The sequence below is a fragment of the Chelonia mydas genome, chromosome 20 (assembly GCF_015237465.2).
Source record: "Chelonia mydas isolate rCheMyd1 chromosome 20, rCheMyd1.pri.v2, whole genome shotgun sequence".
In the NCBI taxonomy this organism is placed as follows: domain Eukaryota; kingdom Metazoa; phylum Chordata; order Testudines; family Cheloniidae; genus Chelonia; species Chelonia mydas.
In genome coordinates, this window is record NC_051260.2 from 13058354 (window position 1) to 13079056 (window position 20703).

At 54.9% G+C, this 20703-nt stretch overlaps 1 protein-coding gene across 11 annotated transcripts in view; it reads right to left on the minus strand.

Moving 5' to 3' along the window:
• Window positions 1–20089, minus strand: part of LOC102930962 (cAMP-dependent protein kinase catalytic subunit alpha) — a 28079-nt gene extending 7990 nt beyond the window's left edge. The window contains exons 1-5 of one of the 11 annotated variants that reach the window (XM_043532527.1): window positions 19969–20089; window positions 3652–3713; window positions 2146–2274; window positions 1868–1966; window positions 1694–1783 (exon numbers count right to left, since the gene is read on the minus strand). In XM_043532527.1, the coding sequence (XP_043388462.1) occupies window positions 1694–1783; window positions 1868–1966; window positions 2146–2274; window positions 3652–3713; window positions 19969–20014 (426 nt within the window). In that variant the 5' untranslated portion in view covers window positions 20015–20089. The other 10 variants (XM_043532525.1, XM_043532531.1, XM_043532529.1 and 7 more) reach the window with 10 other exon arrangements.
• Window positions 20090–20703: the final 614 nt, after the last annotated feature.

A 20703-nucleotide genomic window follows, 5' to 3' on the forward strand; every position in this document is an offset into this window, starting at 1 on the left:
GTTCAAAGGAATCACTTATCAGCAGTGCGGGTGTAAAATCTCTACTTCTTTATTGTTTTCCCTTGCTGGTCCCCACTTCTCTATTGTTTATCTGTCTGCTTTCTGTCTGGTTCTTTGATTGTTTCTGTTACATAACTAATTTTGCTAGGTGTACATGAACAAAGGTGGTGGGATCCGACTGGGTAAAGAATTGTTTCACACTATGTTCGGATTGGTCAGAGAATTATTTTGTACTACTTGCTTAAAATGATGGGTTAAGGTAGAGCTAAGCAGGACTCAAGTTTCACTCTATAAACTGGGGTCCAAAAGGAAGTTCTTGGAACCAGCTCCAGGACACAGCCCAATATCAGACCTCAACACCCTGCCAATGACACTGGGCAGAAGCTGGAGACCCAGCATGACCTGATCCCGACTGGCCACCAGGGAAAGTTGGTCTGCCTTATTGGGAGTGATGGGCATTGTATGGGGAGCGGGTGTATTCTGTTCTGGTAACTGTTAATAAATAGAGGTTAAGGATATTACTAATAAATAGAGGTTAAGGAAAAGACCCTGCAAACCCACAGAGTTTGAGGTGATGCCCTGAGCCAGGACCAGGGTAAAGGTGGGTGCCCTAGAGCATACGGGGAATAATGCCTGAACCCTGCTGTCCTCGAAGGGGACGAAGGCAGCCCATCCTTGATCTCCCTGCTCAGGCCGTTCTGGGCTGTGACATGGGCCTTCCTGACCCTCTACCAATGAGACAGGCCCCAACGCCCAGTCAGCACGTACCAGGCCAGACTCCTAGCTCAGTGGGATAAATCCAGAGCAGTCGCATTGATTTCAGTGAAGTTCTCCCACATTTACACCTGCGGGGTATTCATTTTACGCTGTCGTAGGAGAAGCGATTGGCTCAGCGAGCCAGCCTGTGTGACAGAAGCCGCTGGCCCCAGTGCTACTGTGTCACCCGAGAGCTACACAGCCCAGCCCCAAGCAGCTGGCACGGAGCAGGTGGGACATTTCTACTGTAGCAGCTTCTGCGGACAAGGGGCCAGAGATCAAAGTTATTTAACCCTGGAACGATGAGGGGCCCCCAAGAAAACGACCCTTCCAGCACTGCCTACTGCTAACACACCCATCACCGTTGCCTCCGGGCTCCCGCAGGGGGCTTCAGTTTATCCTGCAGCCTCCTCTGAGCTGACAACTCTTCCTCGCTACAACCCACTAACCACAGGCTTACAGATGAGGAGACAGGTCTCTCTTCAGAACCAGCCCCTCTTTAATCAGGCCAGCCACAGGGGGTGCTGTAGAGCTCTAAGGCACAACTACCTTTGCTCTCCCCCCTACACACAGGGTGTAGCTCACAGGCCCCAAAATCCAGGTTCAGGGAAGAGGGTCCAAGCCGCATCACCAGGGGCCTGAATTTTAGCTTTCACAGAAACTCCATCAGGAGGAAATGATCCCATGTGATAGTTTCAAAGTCTCCACAAAGTCAACTGTGCATGGAGTTAGGACTTCCTCTGAGACTCCCCTGCAAGCCAGACCTCATGCCCTAGGGCCAGCGCATGGGAGCCAGAAACTGAAACTGACTAGGAACGAAAGCAAAACTGACCAGGTTGCGGGGGGAAGTATCACTGTTCAAAACCTGGAGTCAAAAGCAGAACAGAAGAGAGTGAAAAAGGGGAATGATCCAAACTGATTTTTCTTAGCTCCAAACCTGATCCCAGACGTCACGCCAGGAAGGTTTGTTCTCAGGATACAAGAGATGCAGACTGTGCCCTTCGACCCCTTCAGCACAGCTTTGGTTCTAAATAGGAAACAAATCAAGGGGATTGTGGGACTCGGAGGCAGACAGAGCCCAGGGCCGGGCTGGCAAGCGAAGGACACCTACCTTGAAAGAATACTCTAGCTCGGTGAAGAATGGAAAGTTGATGGCCTGGAGGATCCGTTTCTCGTTGAGGGGGTGCTCAATTTGTTTCAGCTTCACTACCTGGGAGAGAAAAGGAAGCAGCAACATCAAATCTTCCTCTGCTGGTGCAGCACCCCCTATGCCTCCCACGCACTCCCCTCTCCAACGTCCCCACGCAGGGTTCAGCCCCAAATCCCTCCCCTGCACTGGGGATTCCACAGCCCCAGGCCAGATCTCTACGGCAGCCCCCAGCATCTTACCTTCTGTTTATCCAGGATCTTCATGGCATAGTGATTCCCGGTATCTTTGTGTTTCACCAGCATCACCCTCCCAAATGAGCCCGTGCCCAGGGTCTTGATTCGATCAAACTGATCCAAACTGGCCGTGTTCTGGAAGGGGGAAAATAAACGTGATGTGAGGCCAGACTGGTCCTGGGGGCATCAGGAAGGAACCTGCCCAGGAGAGTGGGATTTGCACTGCAAGACTGGAGGGATCTTTAATGACCATGAGGGGGGTCAGAGCCAGGACCGGCTCCAGGCACCAGCTTTCCAAGCAGGTGCTTGGGGCGGCATTCAGAATGGGGTGGCAGTCCGTGTCCCACAGCGGCAAGTTGGTGGCAGCTCTGCCGCTGTTCCGGTGGCGGCAATTCAGCAGCGACTGCTTGGGGCAGCAAAATTGGTAGAGCCGCCCCTGGTCAGAGCTTTGGTTTTTATAGCTCACCAGAACGGCAGCCCCCCCAGGGTCATCACTGACTGTGATGGGAGAGCGCCCCCTACTGAGCCCGCCACTCCCTGCAGCACAGCACCCGCTAGCCCCGCACTGGGGTTGTTCTTGAGAACATCCATATGAAGTACATGTCACATTTCACCACCAGAGGGCGCCAAAGGAAACCACTACATTTTTAAGGAGACACTGACAAGGGATTCCCTGCTCCTTGGGCAGAACCAAACTCCAGTTCCAGACAGGCGACCCGCCCAGCTCCATTCAGTGGGGCTGGCGGGGGCGGGGCTGCGAGTCAGGACTCCTGGGTTCTAGCTCTCGGTCTGTGAGGAGAGGGAGTGAAGTGTAGTGGTCAGAGGGCAGGAGACTAGGAGTCAAAAGATCTCTTCCTAGTTCTGCCACCAACTTCCTATACCCATGACCAAGTCCCTTTCCCCTCTGGGCCTCAGTTTCCCCATCTGTGCCATGGCGTTAATGACACAGGGTGTGCGGGAGGACTAGCAAAGTGACAGTGCTGCAGAGGGACCAGCAGCTCTGCCTCAGGAATACCCACAACCACCCCAGGCGGGATTTCCAGCGGGGACAGATCCAGGGCACTGGGGCACTGCGCTCAAGCGTAGGCAGCAAATGGAGGCCCTTTGAACAGGGTCCCTGTTAGCACAACCCCCCTGGGAGCCAATCTGGGGCTGGGCTGGGCTGGACGACCACACTGGAGCCTCGGAAGGAGGATGGGGGAGACAGGCTGGATCAGGAGGAGTCCCACATGGTTAGTGTGCCCCTCCCTCAGCAGAGTGGAGTTGAACCTACAGCGTTCTTGGTCCTCCAGTTACCAGAGGGCAGACTGGGGGGACGGGCGGAAGAGCAACATGGTCCACTCAGCCCCGCCCCCCAGGAGCAAAAACAACCCCCAGACCATCAGAGGAGGCTGAGTGGCAAGGTGGCTCAGTGATGGGGAAAGAGATCTAGGGGGTGACTGCGGAGTAATCAGCCTGGGGCTGCAAAGGCCTTGATTGCGGGGGGTGTGATCTGGGTTGGGGGCACAGTACCTGAGAGGGGCTCTCCCATTTCTTAAGGAAGTCTTCTTTGGCTTTGGCTAAGAATTCCTCCACTGTAAGGGAAAGAGAGAGGGAGCAGCGTGAGGAGTCAGGAGGGGGGGCACCCAGCCTGGTGGACAGAGCTCCCCTTTCAGGCCCCACCCCACTCAGCGAAGAGGCACACAGTCACAAAGGGGACGGGGATTTTAAGCATATCAGCCGGATGGTGGTGCCTCATTGGCTATAAAGGGCGGATCAGGTGGGATTGGGTAGAGAGAGGTCCGTGTGGGGGTGCTCCCGCAACATCTCCACCCCCGTGCCCCTGGACACACCAAACAGCCCCATCAGGGAGGGCTAATGCAGCTCCCAGCACCAAGGGGATGCACTTGTGCCTCTATCCCCCCGCTGAACATGCCACTTGGGGTGCCTGGTCCACACCCCTCGACACAGAACCTGCACCTCACAAGGAGACACTCGTACAACCCTCCAGTCAAAGGACGTTAAGATGCATGGATCAAGTTGCCCTAATGGGAGGATACGGGATCTACTACTGCTGCCAGCAAAGGGGGATGAAGGGGAAGGAGATTCCCCCTTAGCTCAAAGGGCAGAGGCCTGTGTGTAGCCTTCTCTCAACCATGCAGGCATCACAGATCAATGACACCAACAGCCCACAAGGGGGTGCTCCGTGCACACACACAGAGCTGCAGAAGGCAGCCGTGAAAGTCGCAAACCCCAGTTGGGCTTTGCCCACAAAGGGGTTAAAACAACCTGCCACAGCCTCCACAGCAGCAGCCTGAGACCAGCCAAGGGTCCCGCTCTCTGGCATCCAGCCAGGTGATCCTTCCTTCGCCAGCCGGGCTCCCTGTCCTTGCTGCCAGATCCCAGAACCATGGGAGGGAGGAAGCGGGATGGGGGTTGGAGCAATCTGCAGCATCTGGAGGGATATTTGGTACCGAGAGCCCCTTTTATCTTCGCTGCCTCCTGCTGCTCCCAACAGGGACAAGTCCCGCAGCTCTTAACAGTGCAAGAGATGCCCACGGGATTTGAATGGCTGCAGCAGCAAGGCCAAGCACAGAGCAGCAGCAGGGGGTGGCTTTGAGCCCAGAGCTCACCCCTGCCCCCACCATCACAGGCAAGTCTCCCCCACACCGGAGGTGTATAAAGTTAACTGCCTCCCCCAGGGATCATTGGTGCTCAGACGCCAGGGAGGGGACAAGCTAAAAGCCTAGATTCAGATCTGGGTGCTGCAGTTCTTGGGGTCACAGATGCACAACCCAGGAGTCAACTCCCTGCCGCCCCACTCTCTCCACTACAACCCACTCCCTTCCCAGAGCTGGGGACAGAACCCCAGGAGCCCCCCACTTTAATCGCTAAATAGCAACACTTCTGTGGAAACCCGGCATCACTGCGCTCTAGTCCTGTCATCCCTGCCCTAAAGAAAGGGCTGAGAAATAGGCCAGGCGAGGGCCTGAAATGCACCAGCGAAGCAGAACAACATCCTACAGATGTGACTGATTCACTGCTGGAGGGAAGGAGACCAAGATTACGGGGATTCCCCTGATCCCACAGGACAGGGCAGGGCAGCCCTGAAAGGGTTCTGGGGATCAGCTATTTGCTGGCTAACTACCCCGCCCACACTCCCTTCACCCTCTAGTCCCCACAGCCCATCTCCCGTGGAGCTCCACAGAGGGGGATTAAATTCACATCCGCTTCCCCAGACGCTCAGTCTGTCTGACCTACTTTCACTTTGTCTCCTACTCTCTCCGGATTATTTATAGAAACAGGCTTGGCTCACCAGCCACTGTCTCCCACCATTGATCCCAGCCCCAAGGGGGCGGGAAAGAGGGATCCTTGCATGGACACGGGATAGAGAAGACAATTTCCTGCACTATCCTGGCCGTACCTTACAGAACTAAGTTTAAGTAGCTTAGGAGTTCATTGTATTACAAAGGCAGGCGGTTATGTATTATTGTGGGACTGTATGTGATGTCTCCGATGGAAACCCAGGGAAGGGTTATGGGCTTTGAGGGACCATCTGAAACTATGGGGCCTTTTAAAGTTAAGTACGTTTCCCAGGAAATCTCTAAGGGGAGGGGTATGCAAACGTAATGCCTCTGGTTGTGCAAAACCTCAGCCGCTGGAAGCCGCTCCCCGAGGAGAAACCCACTGCCTGTGAGTTACCTGGCTGGAAGCGGGGTGATCTTTGGAAAGCTTATTAGCAGGCGTGTTGGTTCTTTGTTGGTTTTTAAGAGGTTTTCCCTGCAATGCTTTTACCTTAAGAATCAATGTGCTTTCTAACAGCTGTGTGGTACCTTATACCCGTGGAGACTGGGCTGTTTGTAGCCTCTGAGGAAGGAGGGAAAAGCAGGCCAGTTCAGGCAGTCTGGCTTGCAGGGGAACTCACAGTGTAGGCAGGCAGCTCTGCAGCCTGGAAATCCCCCGGGCAGGAAGGAGAGAGACGCAGGTCTCTGCCCAAGAGAGGTGATGACTGGGAGCCAGAAGCCTAAGTGGCTTCCCTGGCTGGATCATGAGGGGCAAATACAGGTGCAGTTGCCCTGACCTGCGACACCCCTCCCCCCACTGTTCTTCCCTGGCATCATCCACACCAGATCAATGCCTTGGGAGGGGAGATCAGCCATTCTGCCTTCTTCTGGAGGTCTAGGAAGACTTGTGGGGCTCTGCTAATCAGTTACATAAACTGGGGGCAGCCCCAGACAGTGATGGAGGAATCTTCTCTGCATCACCAGCCTCTAATTCACTTGGCCCAACACCAATAATTTCTTCCCTTTTTGGGCCTGTCTCATCTCAGAGTCTTGTTCTTTCTCTTCAAGGCCGTGGGCCTGGGTCAGGGACCCCGAGAGCTGAAAGCTCTGGGATGGAGATTGTGGCTGACAGCCCCACTCCTCCAGTCCCACGGCACTTTCTACCACCCAGGTGAAGCTCCTCTGTGAGAGAGACAGAGCTTCTTTGAGAGCCCATCCACGACGCTGGAACTGACTGCCACAGGATCTAGGGATCATCTCAAACTTCCCCACCTCTTCCTCCTAGTTCTATGTGCCCTCCTCTGATCAGCCTTCTCCACTATAAAAACAGCACAGCACAGGCATATATAAAAAGACCCTACCAAAACCAGCACCTCCACTGCACACACAGCTCTCCCCCTGGTGAAAGAATGAACCGCAGGGGACAGATGGGAGTCACCTTGCTTATGGCATGGACTAAAAAGTGACCAAACACTATGGTAGTGAGGGCAGAATTGGAACGTACACAGTGCCTCTACACTGGTCAGTTTCACTCCTTCGCCAGCAGGGCTAAGAAGCCATCCTGCAGGTTCTCGGCACTGTGGCAGGACGAAGGGTTAACTGAGGCTCCAATCCCGCAATTGAGTGTATGGACAGACCCCGGCACTAAACCCCATTGATTTCCAAGGGGATACCCCCTGTACAATCAATTGCAAGCTCTGGGAGTTCCATTGTAAGCTCTTTGGGACAGACACTAGCTCATTTCAGGTCTGTATAGAACCCAGACACAAGGAGTCCTCGGTTGCAATCAATATCTCTGGGGGCTACTGTAATTAAAACATTTAACGCGCAGCCAATTCAAATTTGGCCTCCAAAAATTTAAGTTTTGGTTAAACCCGCCAATGCTGTCTAAAAACAAATCCTGAAATATTCCAATTATTTTTGAATTAAGTCCCCCACCCCTCTTGCAGCTCAGAGAGCCCTAGAGTGAAAATGACTATAAGCAGGAGTGAAATTGATACTAGTGAGATTTCCTTTGCTTAGCAGACAGACTTACCTATCTCAGGGTTTTATACGGGTGCCCAGCTCCCTAGTATCTGAGCAACTTCTATGCAAAAGCAATAGCGGGAACAGGGTAACATTTTCCAAAGGGCTTATAGGCTTTAGGAGCCTGCATGCCATTGACAGTAACTCATAAATAGTAAATGGCAACCTGGATTTTTAGAATCCTCTTGTTCTAATAACCCCGAGGTTTTGTAGCCATTCCTTTCCAGCTCAGTGGCCTTTCAGCTGAGAGAGCCCCTTTAAAGACCCATTAACGCATTTCTATTCATGTCAGTTTTGTCAGATGGCACGAATCTGGCATATGAAACTAATTGACTGTCTCTAATTACACAATAGACTAACACACTGACCTGCGCCAGGATAAACACCAGAGGATAGCTGGCTAATGGAGATGTTTTCATACCGCTAATCTTTTGTACCACCTTTCAACAAACTGAGCAAAACCTTAACCTCCTTAATCCTTCCAGGAGGTAGGTACTATTCCCTTTTTTATGGGAAGGGAAACTGAGGCAGGGAGACATGACCTTGCCCACTGTTGCACAGGAAGTGGAAGAATTGAAAAGAGCACCAAGAGTCCTGACTCTCAGCTCCCCACCCCCAACAACTAGACTCCACTCCTCTCCCAGAGCTGGGAATAGAACCCAGGAGTTCTGATTCTCAGTCCCCTGCTCTAACCACTGGATCCCACTCTCCATCCCAGAGCCAGGAATACCAACTCCCATTCCTTACTCTGACCGCTAGACTGCACTCTTGCTTATCACAACGCACCCAGTTCTCTTGTATCCAATGCAGCAGCATGAGGTATTATTCGAATACCTGGGACAGGGATCAACCCCGTTACACAAAAAGGAAAATGCACAAGGTCAGACCACTTAGGACCACAGATCTGGTTAACAAAGCCATTCTCTGTTGAAGGGAAATCAGAGCCTGATTCAAAGCCCAGCAGGGCCCAGCACCAGGGCTCTAGGGACCTGTAATTAGGAGAGATCAGAGTTATCTGGAAGAGAGCTGAGTCTCCTAATCAGAGGGCAGACTGCTCTTAAAGAGACATGACAAGTCTTAGGCCCAACATTTGTGATTACAGAAACCTAACGCACGCCAGCTTGTGGGTAGCAGCTTCCAACCTCATGCTTCACCTTAGAGCCTCTGCCTTTCAAACCAAGTTCAAGTTCTCAGTCCCCATCTTCAAGGCCTCCATGGCCTGCGCCAAGGGGGATCTAAATGAGCGTACGACGAAAGATAATGGCTGACAACTCTACTTCATTGGTACAATGGCACCTACCACCACGGTGAAGTTCACCTGTGCAGGAGACAGAGTTTCCTCAGGGTCTGGTTGTAGACTGTGGAACTACCTGCCACATGAACCAGGGACCATCCCAAATCCAGATGCGTTTCTTTGACCTACCAGAACCTCAGAAACGACAAGACACTCCACTGCCCTCACTTCTCCTTCAAGGGAGAAGATGAGAGAACAAGCCACATGACAGATGTGAAGTCACATCATTTAATGCACGACTGGAAGGCATTCAGATACTGCGGTGATAAGAGTGGAATAAGAACCTAGAGAGGACAGATTAGGCTTGTTTCTGAAATCCCGTTGCAGGATCAGGGCCAGGTGTGTAAGAAAAACAATTAAGTTGCACAAGGCCAGGGTTACAAAATGTCACACAACTTTCCCCCTATTTGGGGGAGGGGGGCTGGTTTGACAAAACTTTAAAGACTCCGCCTCCAAAACCAGTGTTGGGCCCCCAGCCTCTGCAAATCAACACAGGAGAAATCAGAAACAAAGTGAAATTGACTAATCAAATTTCACCACGCCCCAGAGGCACAAAGGGCATGAATGGTGAAGAGCAGATTAGAGGTTTACAGGGACTGGTCACCTTGGAACGCAGCCAGAATTTAAAAGCAGGCTCATTTCCCCTGCCATTTGGAGTGTAACTGACAGGAGGTCAGGACTCTTGAAGGCAAAGCTTCCACAGCAGCCAATACTAAGTGGTCACTAAAAGGATCATTTCATCCGCCACCAAAATGCAGCCACCTCTGGGGTGAAACAGGGCAGCTGTTTCAGGACACTGTACAACAGCAAAGAGATCCTGAAACTACAGGCGAAAACTCAGGGAGGGAGAATGGCACCGGGGTTAACACCCACACAGATTCCGCCCTTGCGTGCCCGAGTGATGATTGTCCGATAGGAACAAACGTGCTTACAGCTCCCCCATGGGCTTGTTCCACTCCCCTCCGTCCTCCCTCTTAGCCAAGCATCATCACCTGCCATCATGGATTTAGATTTTAAGCCCCTTGAGGCCTGTTTCCCCAGGCCACTAGATGCACGTTAGCAACCTGCCTCAGCCCCACTTTCCGCATTGGATGCCATTTCTGGCCACAGGAGGGTTTCCACTGGGATGACGCCTGACCAGGATGGGGGGAGGGGCGGGGCAAGCTGCAACCACCACAGGAAAGAACCATCACTAGTGCAGCCCCAGGCCTTATTCTGATTCCAGCTACATCCCGCCCATCTCATGCCCCCAGCTGCTCCAGATCCCGATCTCCCACAGTGTAAACTCCATCTTACCTGGGCAGAACTGAGGAGAATCCACCCCCTCTCCATCCCTCCAGTGCTGGTGGCTGAAGGGTTAAACCCAGAGCTTCCCTGCCACTAAGGACTCTCTCTGGTGAGCACCAAGCAGATTCCAAAAAAACTGTTTTATTTTTTTATTTTCAAAAAAAACTGTGAGCCCAGTGGGGAAAGAGGCCCAAGGGGGCAGGTGATGGGGCTGGAGTGTAAACGATCCAGGGCCTGGCTCCTGATGCGAAGGATCTAATGAAGATCTACATTACAACCCGGTCTGGCGCACGTGGTCCGCATTACACCCAGCACCCTGCTAACGATTGCAGGGGCCAGTGCACGACCGTCCTGCCTCTCGCTCGGGTTGGGGAACAGAGCTGAGTACTGAGACCTTCACTACAGTGATCCGGGCGGACAGGCCAGGTGGCTGTGGGAGCCAGGGATACGGAGCCCTGAACCCTGACATCCTCCTGCTGGATGGCCGCTGGGCACACGAGCTGCCAGGTTTTCACCTCCCATGGGGATTGGTTGCAATGATGTCAAGCCTATGATTCAATGGCACCGACAGGCCCCCAGCAGGCCCGGCCGCATTGAGCTAGGTGCTGTACAAACAGAAGCCACGCTCCCTGCCCCAAAGAGATCACAACGGCAAGATCACAGCCAAGGCTGCTAGTAGAAACTGGCATAGAGAAGCAGCGCAGCCTAGCAGCTAGGGTTCTAACCTTGGGCAAGTCACTGCCTAGCTCCAGGCCTCTGTTTCCCCTCCCCACTCAGGTCTATTTAGACTCTGAACTCTTCAGGGTAGGGACTGTCTCTGACTGGAAGTATGTACAGCGCCCTGCACAATGGGGCCCTGAGCTCAGTCAGGGCTCAAGAGCTACCATAATGTAACCAGATGCAGGTAGAGGTGAGCTTCGGGTCTCAGAGGGTTAAACTCACAGATGGGTTAAGCAGATCTCAAACGAGCTGACCATTGACCAGAACTGGCTTGTGCCTTGGGGGTGCAGCATCACGGTGTGCCTGCCGTGAGTCATCAGCTCCCCTTTGCAGAGAGGAAGGAAGGGACAGACCCTGGCACTTCAAGCCATCAGGGATACTAAGGGAGGGGAGATGACCACACACCCTGCCTGGGATCCCCTCCCCCAAAGCCCCCCTTTACCATCCATGCTGTGACGCATGGAGGCCGCCGGCTGCGGTTAGGAGGTCATGGCAGGCAGAGAGGGAGGTCTGGCCTGGCGCCTCATGGGAGACTTTGTCCCAGGCAGCAGGAGCAAACACAACCTCTGCTTCGACCCCGGCTTCTCCAGCGAGCCGAGGAGAGACCCGAGCCAGCACAGGGCCCAGTGCAGCTCCAGGGTGTGTCTATGGCACCACCACACCCTCGGCTGCATCGGAGGGGCCGGGTTTATGCCAGGCTGGAGGGCTCCATCGCGGTGTCCGGATCCTCCGGGGACAGGTGCCTTCAAGCTCCTTTGGTGCAGGGGGTCTGTGCCCGTTAGCGCCTATTGCCCCTGGATACAGCAGTATCCGCCCCCAAGGTCAGCCTTGCCCCGGACTCCTGGGTTCCTGTTTGCCGCTAGAGGTGGATCTGCCAGCGCTGCCAATCCCACTTGCCTGGGGATGGAGACAGCAATGAGGCGAGGGCAACGCCCCAAAGTGTCCCTTCACCGCCCTGGTATGTGGGGCAGCTGGTTCCGGAAAGCAGTGCCTGCTGCCAGCCCTTCCACGGGTTCTGAGCTCTGGGCATGAGGATGCACATCCAGGGAGGGGGTGGGGAGGACAGGGACAGAGCCGATCACATGGTGGCAGTGCAAAAAAAGAGAGACAGTATGCATCCGATGAAGTGAGCTGTAGCTCACGAAAGCTCATGCTCAAATAAATTGGTTAGTCTCTAAGGTGCCACAAGTACTCCTTTTCTTTTAACGTTCACACAGCGATGCTCCAGGGGTCTATTTATAAATAACAACTGCAGCTTCCCCACCCCATCCACACTGGTCTAACTGGGTTCTTAGCCAATACCCCATCACCCATAATCCCTTGGGGCACCTGGACACTACCCTGGTCCACTACTGGAGGAGGAAGAGAGGATCCCCCAACTCCTCCCCCACACCACTTCAGCCGCCTCACTGTAACTCCCTATCCCCCTATGAGCTGTGAAAGCCCGTCTCTATTCCCCCCACCCTGAGGATCTCAAAGCAGAACTCCCATGGCATACAATCAACCCCAGTTTACAGGTGGGAAAACTGAGGCAGAGAGAAGGGAAGGAATCTTGCTGAAGGTCCCATGGCAGAACAGTGGCAAAAGGGGAACAGAACCCAGGAGTCCTGGTTCTCCACACATTCGCTAAGCAATACACCACCCCTCCCTGCCTCGTGCTGGGAATAGAACCCAGGAGTCTTATCTCTAAGCCCCCTGCCCCTTTCCTGCTCTAATTCACTAGATCATGCCCTTCTATAGGGCACCCCACAAAGCAGAGATACTAAACAGGGATCCTTTACCCAGGCTATTTGACAGAGACACCCTGGAGATCTCTCTGGCTTGCCACTGCGAAGCCAGCACTACATGGTATCACCACTAGGGGTCTCCCCTAAATTCTGGCCTGGAGCAGCATGGAAGGCATACCTGACGTAACCCCACTACTCTCCACACACAAACACCTCTGACCCCAATTGGGAGGGGCTAGCCGGCCAAGTTGGGGTGGGAGATGGAGCCCAGAGGCCAGCCGGCCTAGCTGGGGGCACGGTAGGGGTTAGGCTCTGCTTTTACTCTGGCTGGAACTCACCCACTCTGCAGAGGCTAAACCCTCGTGTGCCAACAGTCCCCCAAGGCCTTCCCACAATTCCTCTGCAGGGCAGACAAGTTCTCCCGCGATGGCCAGGGAAAGAATCTGAGCGTCTCAGCAGAAAGAGCCCTGGGATTTTCCCTCGGAACAAGTGCAGAGCCAGTGAGGACACAGTTACTCAAACGGCTTTGCAGGGGGCTGCTCAGACCCAGACTAGGCTACCGGGGGCTGATCAGCCTGGCTAACTCTGGAGCAAAGACCCACCCGTAGGCTCCCAGGAGCTGGCTTAGCCCTGAGAAACTTGCAATTGACCAGCACAAGACCAAAGCTAGCCAGGTCCAGAGGGAGTCCAAGGGGTTGCGACAACCGCTGTTTCGGTCAACACCAAGGATTGAACCAGGGACCTGAGGAGCTAAAGGACAGAGTCTTTACAACTTTTCATCACAGCCAGGCTCTGCAGCTGGGGCAGGAACAGACTCGCAGCGTCTATGGGTCAGGGACACACAATACACACTAGGTTACACTCGCCCCTCCTCCCCCAAGGGAGCATGGGCCAGGGTGGTTAAAAGCTCCAGCGGATGCCACGAAAGCCAAATGCCTCCTGCTGCCTGGCCGTCCCCGGGCATGTAACTGTACCCTCATGCCAAGAGATAAGGTCAAAGACATGACTTGAAATCCCTTCCTGCCCCCTCTCCTTCGTACGCTGGCTCATCCCTAAGCACGTTCATGGGGTGGGTCATGGCAGCAGGTCAACAGCGCACAGCAATGCTGCATGGGGACTGCTCACCCAGCACCAAAATGCAGCTGCTTCTGGGGTGGGGACAGCAGCTCCTTAACAGGCACGTTGCGGTGCAGAAGAGTGAAGGATCAACACACTGGGAGGTGGACTTCAGAGGAGGTGGTGTACCCTTAACCACGCTGGCATTTGGTCAGGGTTATTGTGGGACCTGCTCCTGCGCCCAGTGAGGTAACGGGGCATTTTGACATTGCTTTGGATAAGCCAGGAGCACTCAGGAGGCCTGACTGACTGTGTGAGTTCAGTCAAGTCATTTTCCAGCTCTGTAAACTGGGGCTGAGGATTGTGCTGGGGGGCGGAGTTCATTCACAAAAGTGCTTACAAATTCCTTGGCTAGAGGCTGGCGAACATCATGAAGGATGAGCTGGCCACTGCGGCCACCTGGACTAGTCAATCCGAGGGCTGGCAATTCCAGCACTGGGCTTCCCGCCCCCTCCCCCACTCCTGCATTTCTGACGAGAAGCCTGACTTTCTCAACTCTTCGATATTGCCAGGATCTTTTCCCTCCTTGGCAAACACTGCCCGGATCCCCCCATCCAGACAGCGCCAGGCTACAGCCGGATCCTGCACGGAGCTCCTGGAGTTTCCGATCCCGATGCCAGCACGCTGCCTCACCCCCACTGCCCGCTATCGGAACAGATGAAGGACAGAACTTTTGCCCCAGGGCTGGAAAGCTGATGCAGCAGCAGCCCTGATCGATTTCCCAGTGGCCAGATTTAATGCCACACTCAATAAACACAGCTCTGGAGCTGATCCATGTGCGTGAGGGGAGGAGCCAAAGCTTAAAAGCTGGAGAGAGCCCCGCCCTCTTTGATCAATCCCTCGCCCAGCTGTACCTCGGCTGCAGATCACGCTGGGAGACAGTTTCAGGCTGGCTAAGGAGGGGAAGCTGCTTTCTGCTGCTCTGAGACAAGGGAAGCAGCAGCAACGGCTCTGGCAGGGGAAGGGGGGACTGGAATAGCGTAAGGGGAAATTCTTCCGCCACCAGCCAGAGATCGGATAGCCAGAAGGGCCATTGCCCGCAAGGGAAAGGCTGGAGGCTCCCTCCCCGTGGATGCTTAATACCAAAACAATCCTGTACTGTCCCTCAGTACAGATACACTGTACTGCCCCTGCTCCGACCACTAGATTCTGCTCTCCCTGAGCTGGAACAGAACCCAGGAGTCCTGATTCCTTCAGCCCTGCTCTAACCATTAGACAACACTTGCCGCCCAGAGCCAGGGACAGAATGCAGGAGCCCTGCCTCCCAGCCTTTAACCACTATGACCAATGCAGAAGCAGGGGCTGAGTGAGCTTCCCCCTCACCTCGACCTTGCCCCGCAGGGAACCTTTCCATGAGGGAGCTGGGCAGACCAGACTCAATCCGTGATTTCCCCACAGAAGCCACCACAATCTTCAATGGCGCCTGCATCACAGGGACCCCCCCGCATCCCACTAGGACTCAGATGCTGCATCTCTTTTCCCCAGCACTGAATCACGGCAGCCCGACCCCCTGGGATCTGGGGCTGCACATGGTCCTACCAATAGGGCTCCCATCCCAACTCACTCTGCTCATTCCCGGCGACAGTGTGCTTGGACACATGGGCTGTCTTGCTACTGGCCGGGGCCCCCGCCTCGCTCCGCGGCCCCCAGTAGAAGATCCGCCGAGCCAGGCTCTCCAGCTTCTGAAGCAGTGACATCTTAGCGCCTTTGTGCCTGCTGGGGTTGGGGCAGGTCATTTCTGCTCCATGGCTCATGTTTCCCTTCATTTATTTATCTCCCTCCTTCCCAGGCCCTCACAACCAGAGTCGACGCGAAGCTCGGCCCCAATCCAGGAATCCTCCAGCCTTGGTCATTACCCAGCAGCGGAGAAGACAGCAGGATCAGGGACTAGAGGGATGGCCCCAAGCCTCAGCAAAACTCCTCCACTCACGACAGAGACAGGGGATTTGAGCTGATTGCTCTCGACTTCAAACCAGGAGGCAGAATTTCCATCCAACAGCTCCCCTGCCCTGCAGCAGCCCCAGAGTGTGGCTGTCAACTCACAGACCGGTGCGCGACTCTTCAGGACCAGCCAGTCACATCCATGCACATTCCCAAGCGGGAAAGACCCAGGGACTTGGAAATGGTCTCTTCTCTCCCACCTCTCTCTGGAGAGTTGGCTTTCCTGGTGGCGGAAATGGAGCTGGAGTGGGGGAGTCTGGTCACTTACGCAGCCAGCCAAGTCGGTTTCACTTCCTGGAGGGTGAGGGGAGGACAGATTCTGCATCAGAAGTGATGGGACAATGGCCAGTGGAAGGGGAAACACCCACACAGCAGGGCTTAAAACAGCGCCGTGGGTCTCCGCTCCTCTCAAATCCTTGGGCCGAAAGCAGCATGAGAGGCTCCCTCTGGCTTCACTGCCGATCCTGCTTGCATTGGGGGGCAGACCCCTAGAAAAAACACCATCCTACAAGTACAGTGTCCCCCAGGCCAAGCCACTGGGGCTGCAAAGGAAATCGGGGGGCTGCGGGTGGGCTTGTGGCTCACATGAGGCCTGAGTCAGAGGGGTGCAGGTCCTTAAGTCCACTGCTGGGGGCCCCGCTCGCAGAGACGAACAGCAGGGGTTGCAGCACATCAAAGGTGGCTCTCCAAGTGGCGTTCAAAGAGACCCACATTCAGAAACCCTCAGCCCTCGGAGGCACCCTGCAACAGCACCCCAGGGAGGAGATCTCAAAGCACCATGGGGTTTGACTCTCATGCCGCGCAGTCCCAGGCAGTACCAAACGCTGGCAGGGGAGGGACCCAGGACTAGTCGCCTGGAGGTTTCTTTACTTTGCCTTTCCCAAACAAGCGCTGCTGCGCTCCTTGACCTTGGGAGCGGGAAGCCACTGTCAGCGGAAACCAAAGAGAGCCGGGTAGCACTCCGGGGGAGAAGCAAGAGGGTGGGATGGGGAAGTAAGAGGCCCTTCCTTGTGAATCTCAGTTTCCAAACAGCTGGGGTCTGCAGAGACCAGGACTCTGCAGGCGGGTGGCGGGGGGAATCCGGAAAGGAAGCTGCTCACCATGGATGCAACAGACAAGGGGGCTACTGTGTCAGCCCCCAAAAGGTGCAGAGGAGGTAATGGACCAGCCGGCTGAAAAAGTGCACCCAGAGGAAGAGCTGGATCCAGAACTGGAAGTCGAAATCTGAGCCTTCCTCAATCCCACAAAGGTGGCTGGGTCTGAGCTCCATGCTGCCGCTCCCGGTGATGCAGATCTCGGCTCCTGGCCACCGGGATTCTGATTCAAGCTGCCCTCCTTATCTACGCTGCCCGAGGCTCCCCCATGGCTGCATGGCTTCCAACCAGACCTCCGGGACCTTTTGAGGGGCGGAAGCGGGATCTCCGGGGGAGAAATGTCTGGAGGGTAGCAGGGTGGGAAACAGCCAGCTTCGCTCCTGTCACTTCCCAGGCTCAGGGCTCAGCCTGCCCTGGTGAGGAGCGCGCTAGGTATTGTTTCCAGTGCTGCTCCCGCGTCAACACGACTGGCTTATTTGAGCTGCGCCTGGGTGAATGGAAGCCTTGACGTTGACCAGCCAACAAGAGCAGATCAGCTGAGCAGCTGGGCGGGAAGGTCTCCACTAGCTGCTGCACGCTCAGCACTCCGGGGGTGGGTCTTGAGACAGCCCCTCCCATCTGGGACCTGTGCTGGAGCTCCTCCCATCACTATAAGGCCTAAAAGGGGATTGATTTGAAGCCGCTCTCCATGGAAGGGACTGGAGCAGGCCATCAGTGCCCTTCCTCCAGAGCTGGAGCCTAAACCCCCTTCCATGGAACCCGGGGTGCTCAAGCTGTTCAGGTCAGAACAATTCCATTGCCAGCCCCGTCTGAAGGCACCAGTAGAGGGAATTAACTGGGTGATCGGGGTGGGGGTAACAGATATGTAGCTGAGTCCGCACTCCTGAGGGGCTGCCCCCCCCCCACGTGCCAATCCGACAGGCTGGCGAGAGTGACGCCGAAAGGGTTAACCTTGTGCAGGTGCAGCTTTGGCAGCCCCAGGGGAATTTTCTGCCAACTCAGGTGGCGGGTCCCGCAGGCTCAGCACAAAAGATTTAAAATATTCCAGCGTGCTCACTAAAAATCATCTGCCTGCAGCCAGCAACGAGCAGCAGCAGGAGGGACAAACGGACACAGCAGATGGCATTTTGCCCTCCTCAGCAATCGGAGCACCATGGCCTGGCCACAGATGGTGACCCCAGGGCAGTCAGCCTCATGGGGCAGCACCAGTGAGAGCCCCACTTGGTACACCCGGTCTAACTAGGGGCTTATCTGCTCTGGCAGCCTGAAGCTCATTAGTCGTTCATTTCAGCAGTGGAATCCCTGCTCCACCCCAGAAGTGGGCGCATCAGGGAAGCATTGAATGTTTATTGCTGAACAGCCCTGTGCACCCAAGGAAGCACCACTGGGAGTACAGGCCATTTAACCCAGATAGGTTCATTTTGGCGGAGCAGGCAAGCCACCCTGCTTCAGAAGCCATCGCAGGGACTCATGATCTTTGAACAACTGAAGCCCACCCAAGCAGTTGCAGGTATAGAACATACACATCTCGCCCCCCTTCACCCTGCTTCTGCTCCCCCAACAGCAGCCAGCTGGGTCTGTGAACACGCAGGGAAAAGGGAAGATGTAACAGATCGGGGGGCGGGGGGGGCGGGGGAGGCAAGAGACAGCATGAAATATAGATCTAGGCTCTGCACACAATTTTCCACTCCCTAAGTTACAGCAAGCTTTCTGTCACAGTTTACCAGGGGCTGTGGCGGATTCTCCAGCACAGGCAATTTTCAAAACAAGTGTGGATGCTTTTCTAAGAGATCTGCTCTAAGTCAAATGGGCAAGTCCTGTGGCCTCTAGCACGCTGGAGGTCAGACTAGCCCAGTGGTTTTCAACCTTTTTTATTTGCGGACCCCTGAACAATTTGAAATGGAGATGCAGACCCCTTGGAGATCTTAGACACTGTCTGCAGACCCCCAGGAGTCTGCCGACTACAGGTTGAAAACCACCAGACGACATGAACACTGTGGTCTCGGCTGGCTTTGGGATCTCTGACCGATGGCCTTGTGGTAAAGCCTTGTGGGATTCGGGAGATTTAGGTTCCATTCCCAGTTTGGACACCAACTTCAAGCAACCTTGGGTGAGTCATTTCAACTCAGCTCCCTGTCTGTAAAATGGGGCTATGAATCCCTCCATTGTGTGTCTGCTCTCTTTAGATTCAAAGCTCTTTAGGGCAGAGACTCTTTCCAGGTGTTGGAGGGCCTCGGATCGGGTCATAATGTGCTACTGTAATACAAATAATACAAATCCATCCCATTCTTAACCAAAAGGAAAGCAGGAAGCCAGCTCGGATGCTCACATCACAAACACATGCTGATGCAGGAGAGAATTGCAGTCATTTTCAGCCCCAAAACTATGTATATTTACAAACATAGGGTTGTAAAAGCGGCGAGGGCCGAGGCACGTACTGGCCGCCGCTTCCCGCAGCCCCCATTGTCCTGGAGCGGCAAACCGCAGCCATTGGGAGCTGCAATCGGCTGAACCTGCAGACTCAGCAGGTAAAGAAACCAGCCCAGACCGCCGGGGGCTTTCCCTGAATAAGCAGCGGGCAGCCCGAGTTTGAGAACCAGTGTCCTAGACAGACCCCTCCAGACACACAATGAGGTGGGTGGGGGCACAGGCAGCAGCAAAGTGCAGCAGTGTGGGGCATGGAGGGACAGGGCAGGGGTACACAGGTATGAAAGAGGCTCTAGAGCTATGGCTCACGGGGCTGGGAGAATGCAGCCAGGCCAGCACAGAACTGCTGGGTGTCCCAGGCAGGGTGAAGTGGGGGCAGAGGGGGGCCCCCTCAGTAGCCTGTCCTCTCCACACTCACCCTGCCCGGATTCAACAGGCCTTTCTCCAGAACTGCTAAGCCCTCCTCCCCGAGGCCCAGGCACACTGCTCTCCCCAGTCCCCAAGACCCCAGGCCCGGTACCTCCTAACACAGGGCAGGTCCTGTATTCACCCCCCCGCTTCAATCCCCAATCCCCCGTACTCCCACTTCTCCCCCACACTCCTCCCCCCCAGGCCCCGTGCTCTCTCCCCTGCCCCAGCTTAGGCCCCAAACTGTCTCCATCCCTCCCAGGGCGCCGATCCCCCCGCAAGGCCTCCCTTTCCCTACTCCCCCCAGGTCCTGCACTCCCCCCACTCCCCGCTCCCCCCTGTGGCCCGATCCTCTCTTCAGGCCACGCGCTGTCCCCACCACCCTGGAGCCCCGATCCCCCCACCAAGCCCCATGCTCTCCCCATCCCTCCACTCCCTCCTCCCCCCCGGGGCCCCAATCACCCCCGCCAGACCCCGCGCTCTCCCCTTTCCCCCACTCCCTGCTCCCCGATCCTCCCAGCACTCACTGCTCTCCAGCTTGCCGCCCTTCTGGGCCGTCGTCGCATTGCCCATCGTGCTGCTGGGGCCCGGGCAAGTCCCGCTGTGGCTTCCGCTACCCCTGCTGCTCCCTCCGGCGCCCGCTGCCCGCAGGAGGCTCAGCTGGAGCCACCGAGACTGTTATCGCCTCCCCTCAAAGAGTTCCTCAAAAACCAAATGCAGAGAGAAACTTTTCAGGATTCCGAAAGAAAATTCAGTAAAAAAAAAAACCATTTGCTTGAGGATTTAGAGAGATGTTACTGGTTTAAAACAACATTACAACAAAAACTATGTTTCCTTCTTGTGTTACCGGCACCTGGGTTTATTAAACTTAAAGCTTGTTTTTAATATAAATCCCTCCACACTTATTGCCTTTGCAGGTATTTCAGCATGGACAAATAGGGGGGAAAACACCCACTACAGCTGGTCAATTTCACTCCAGTTCCAGTCAGTTTCACTTCTGGTACTTAACTCACTCCACATTGCTACACTGAACTGTGATCAGCAGATGGAGACACCTCAGCAACTGCTAGTGCCGATTCCTTGTTTACAGCCACTAAACTGCATCAACCCACTAAAGACTTTCTTCATCTGAATTTGAAATAATGTCTGCAGCACGGTTCACTCTAAATCAAAGAGGATACTGCAGAATTAGAAAGTTCAGAGAAGGGCAACGAGAATGATCTAGGGCCTGGACAAACTCTCCTATGAGGAGAGATTGAAAG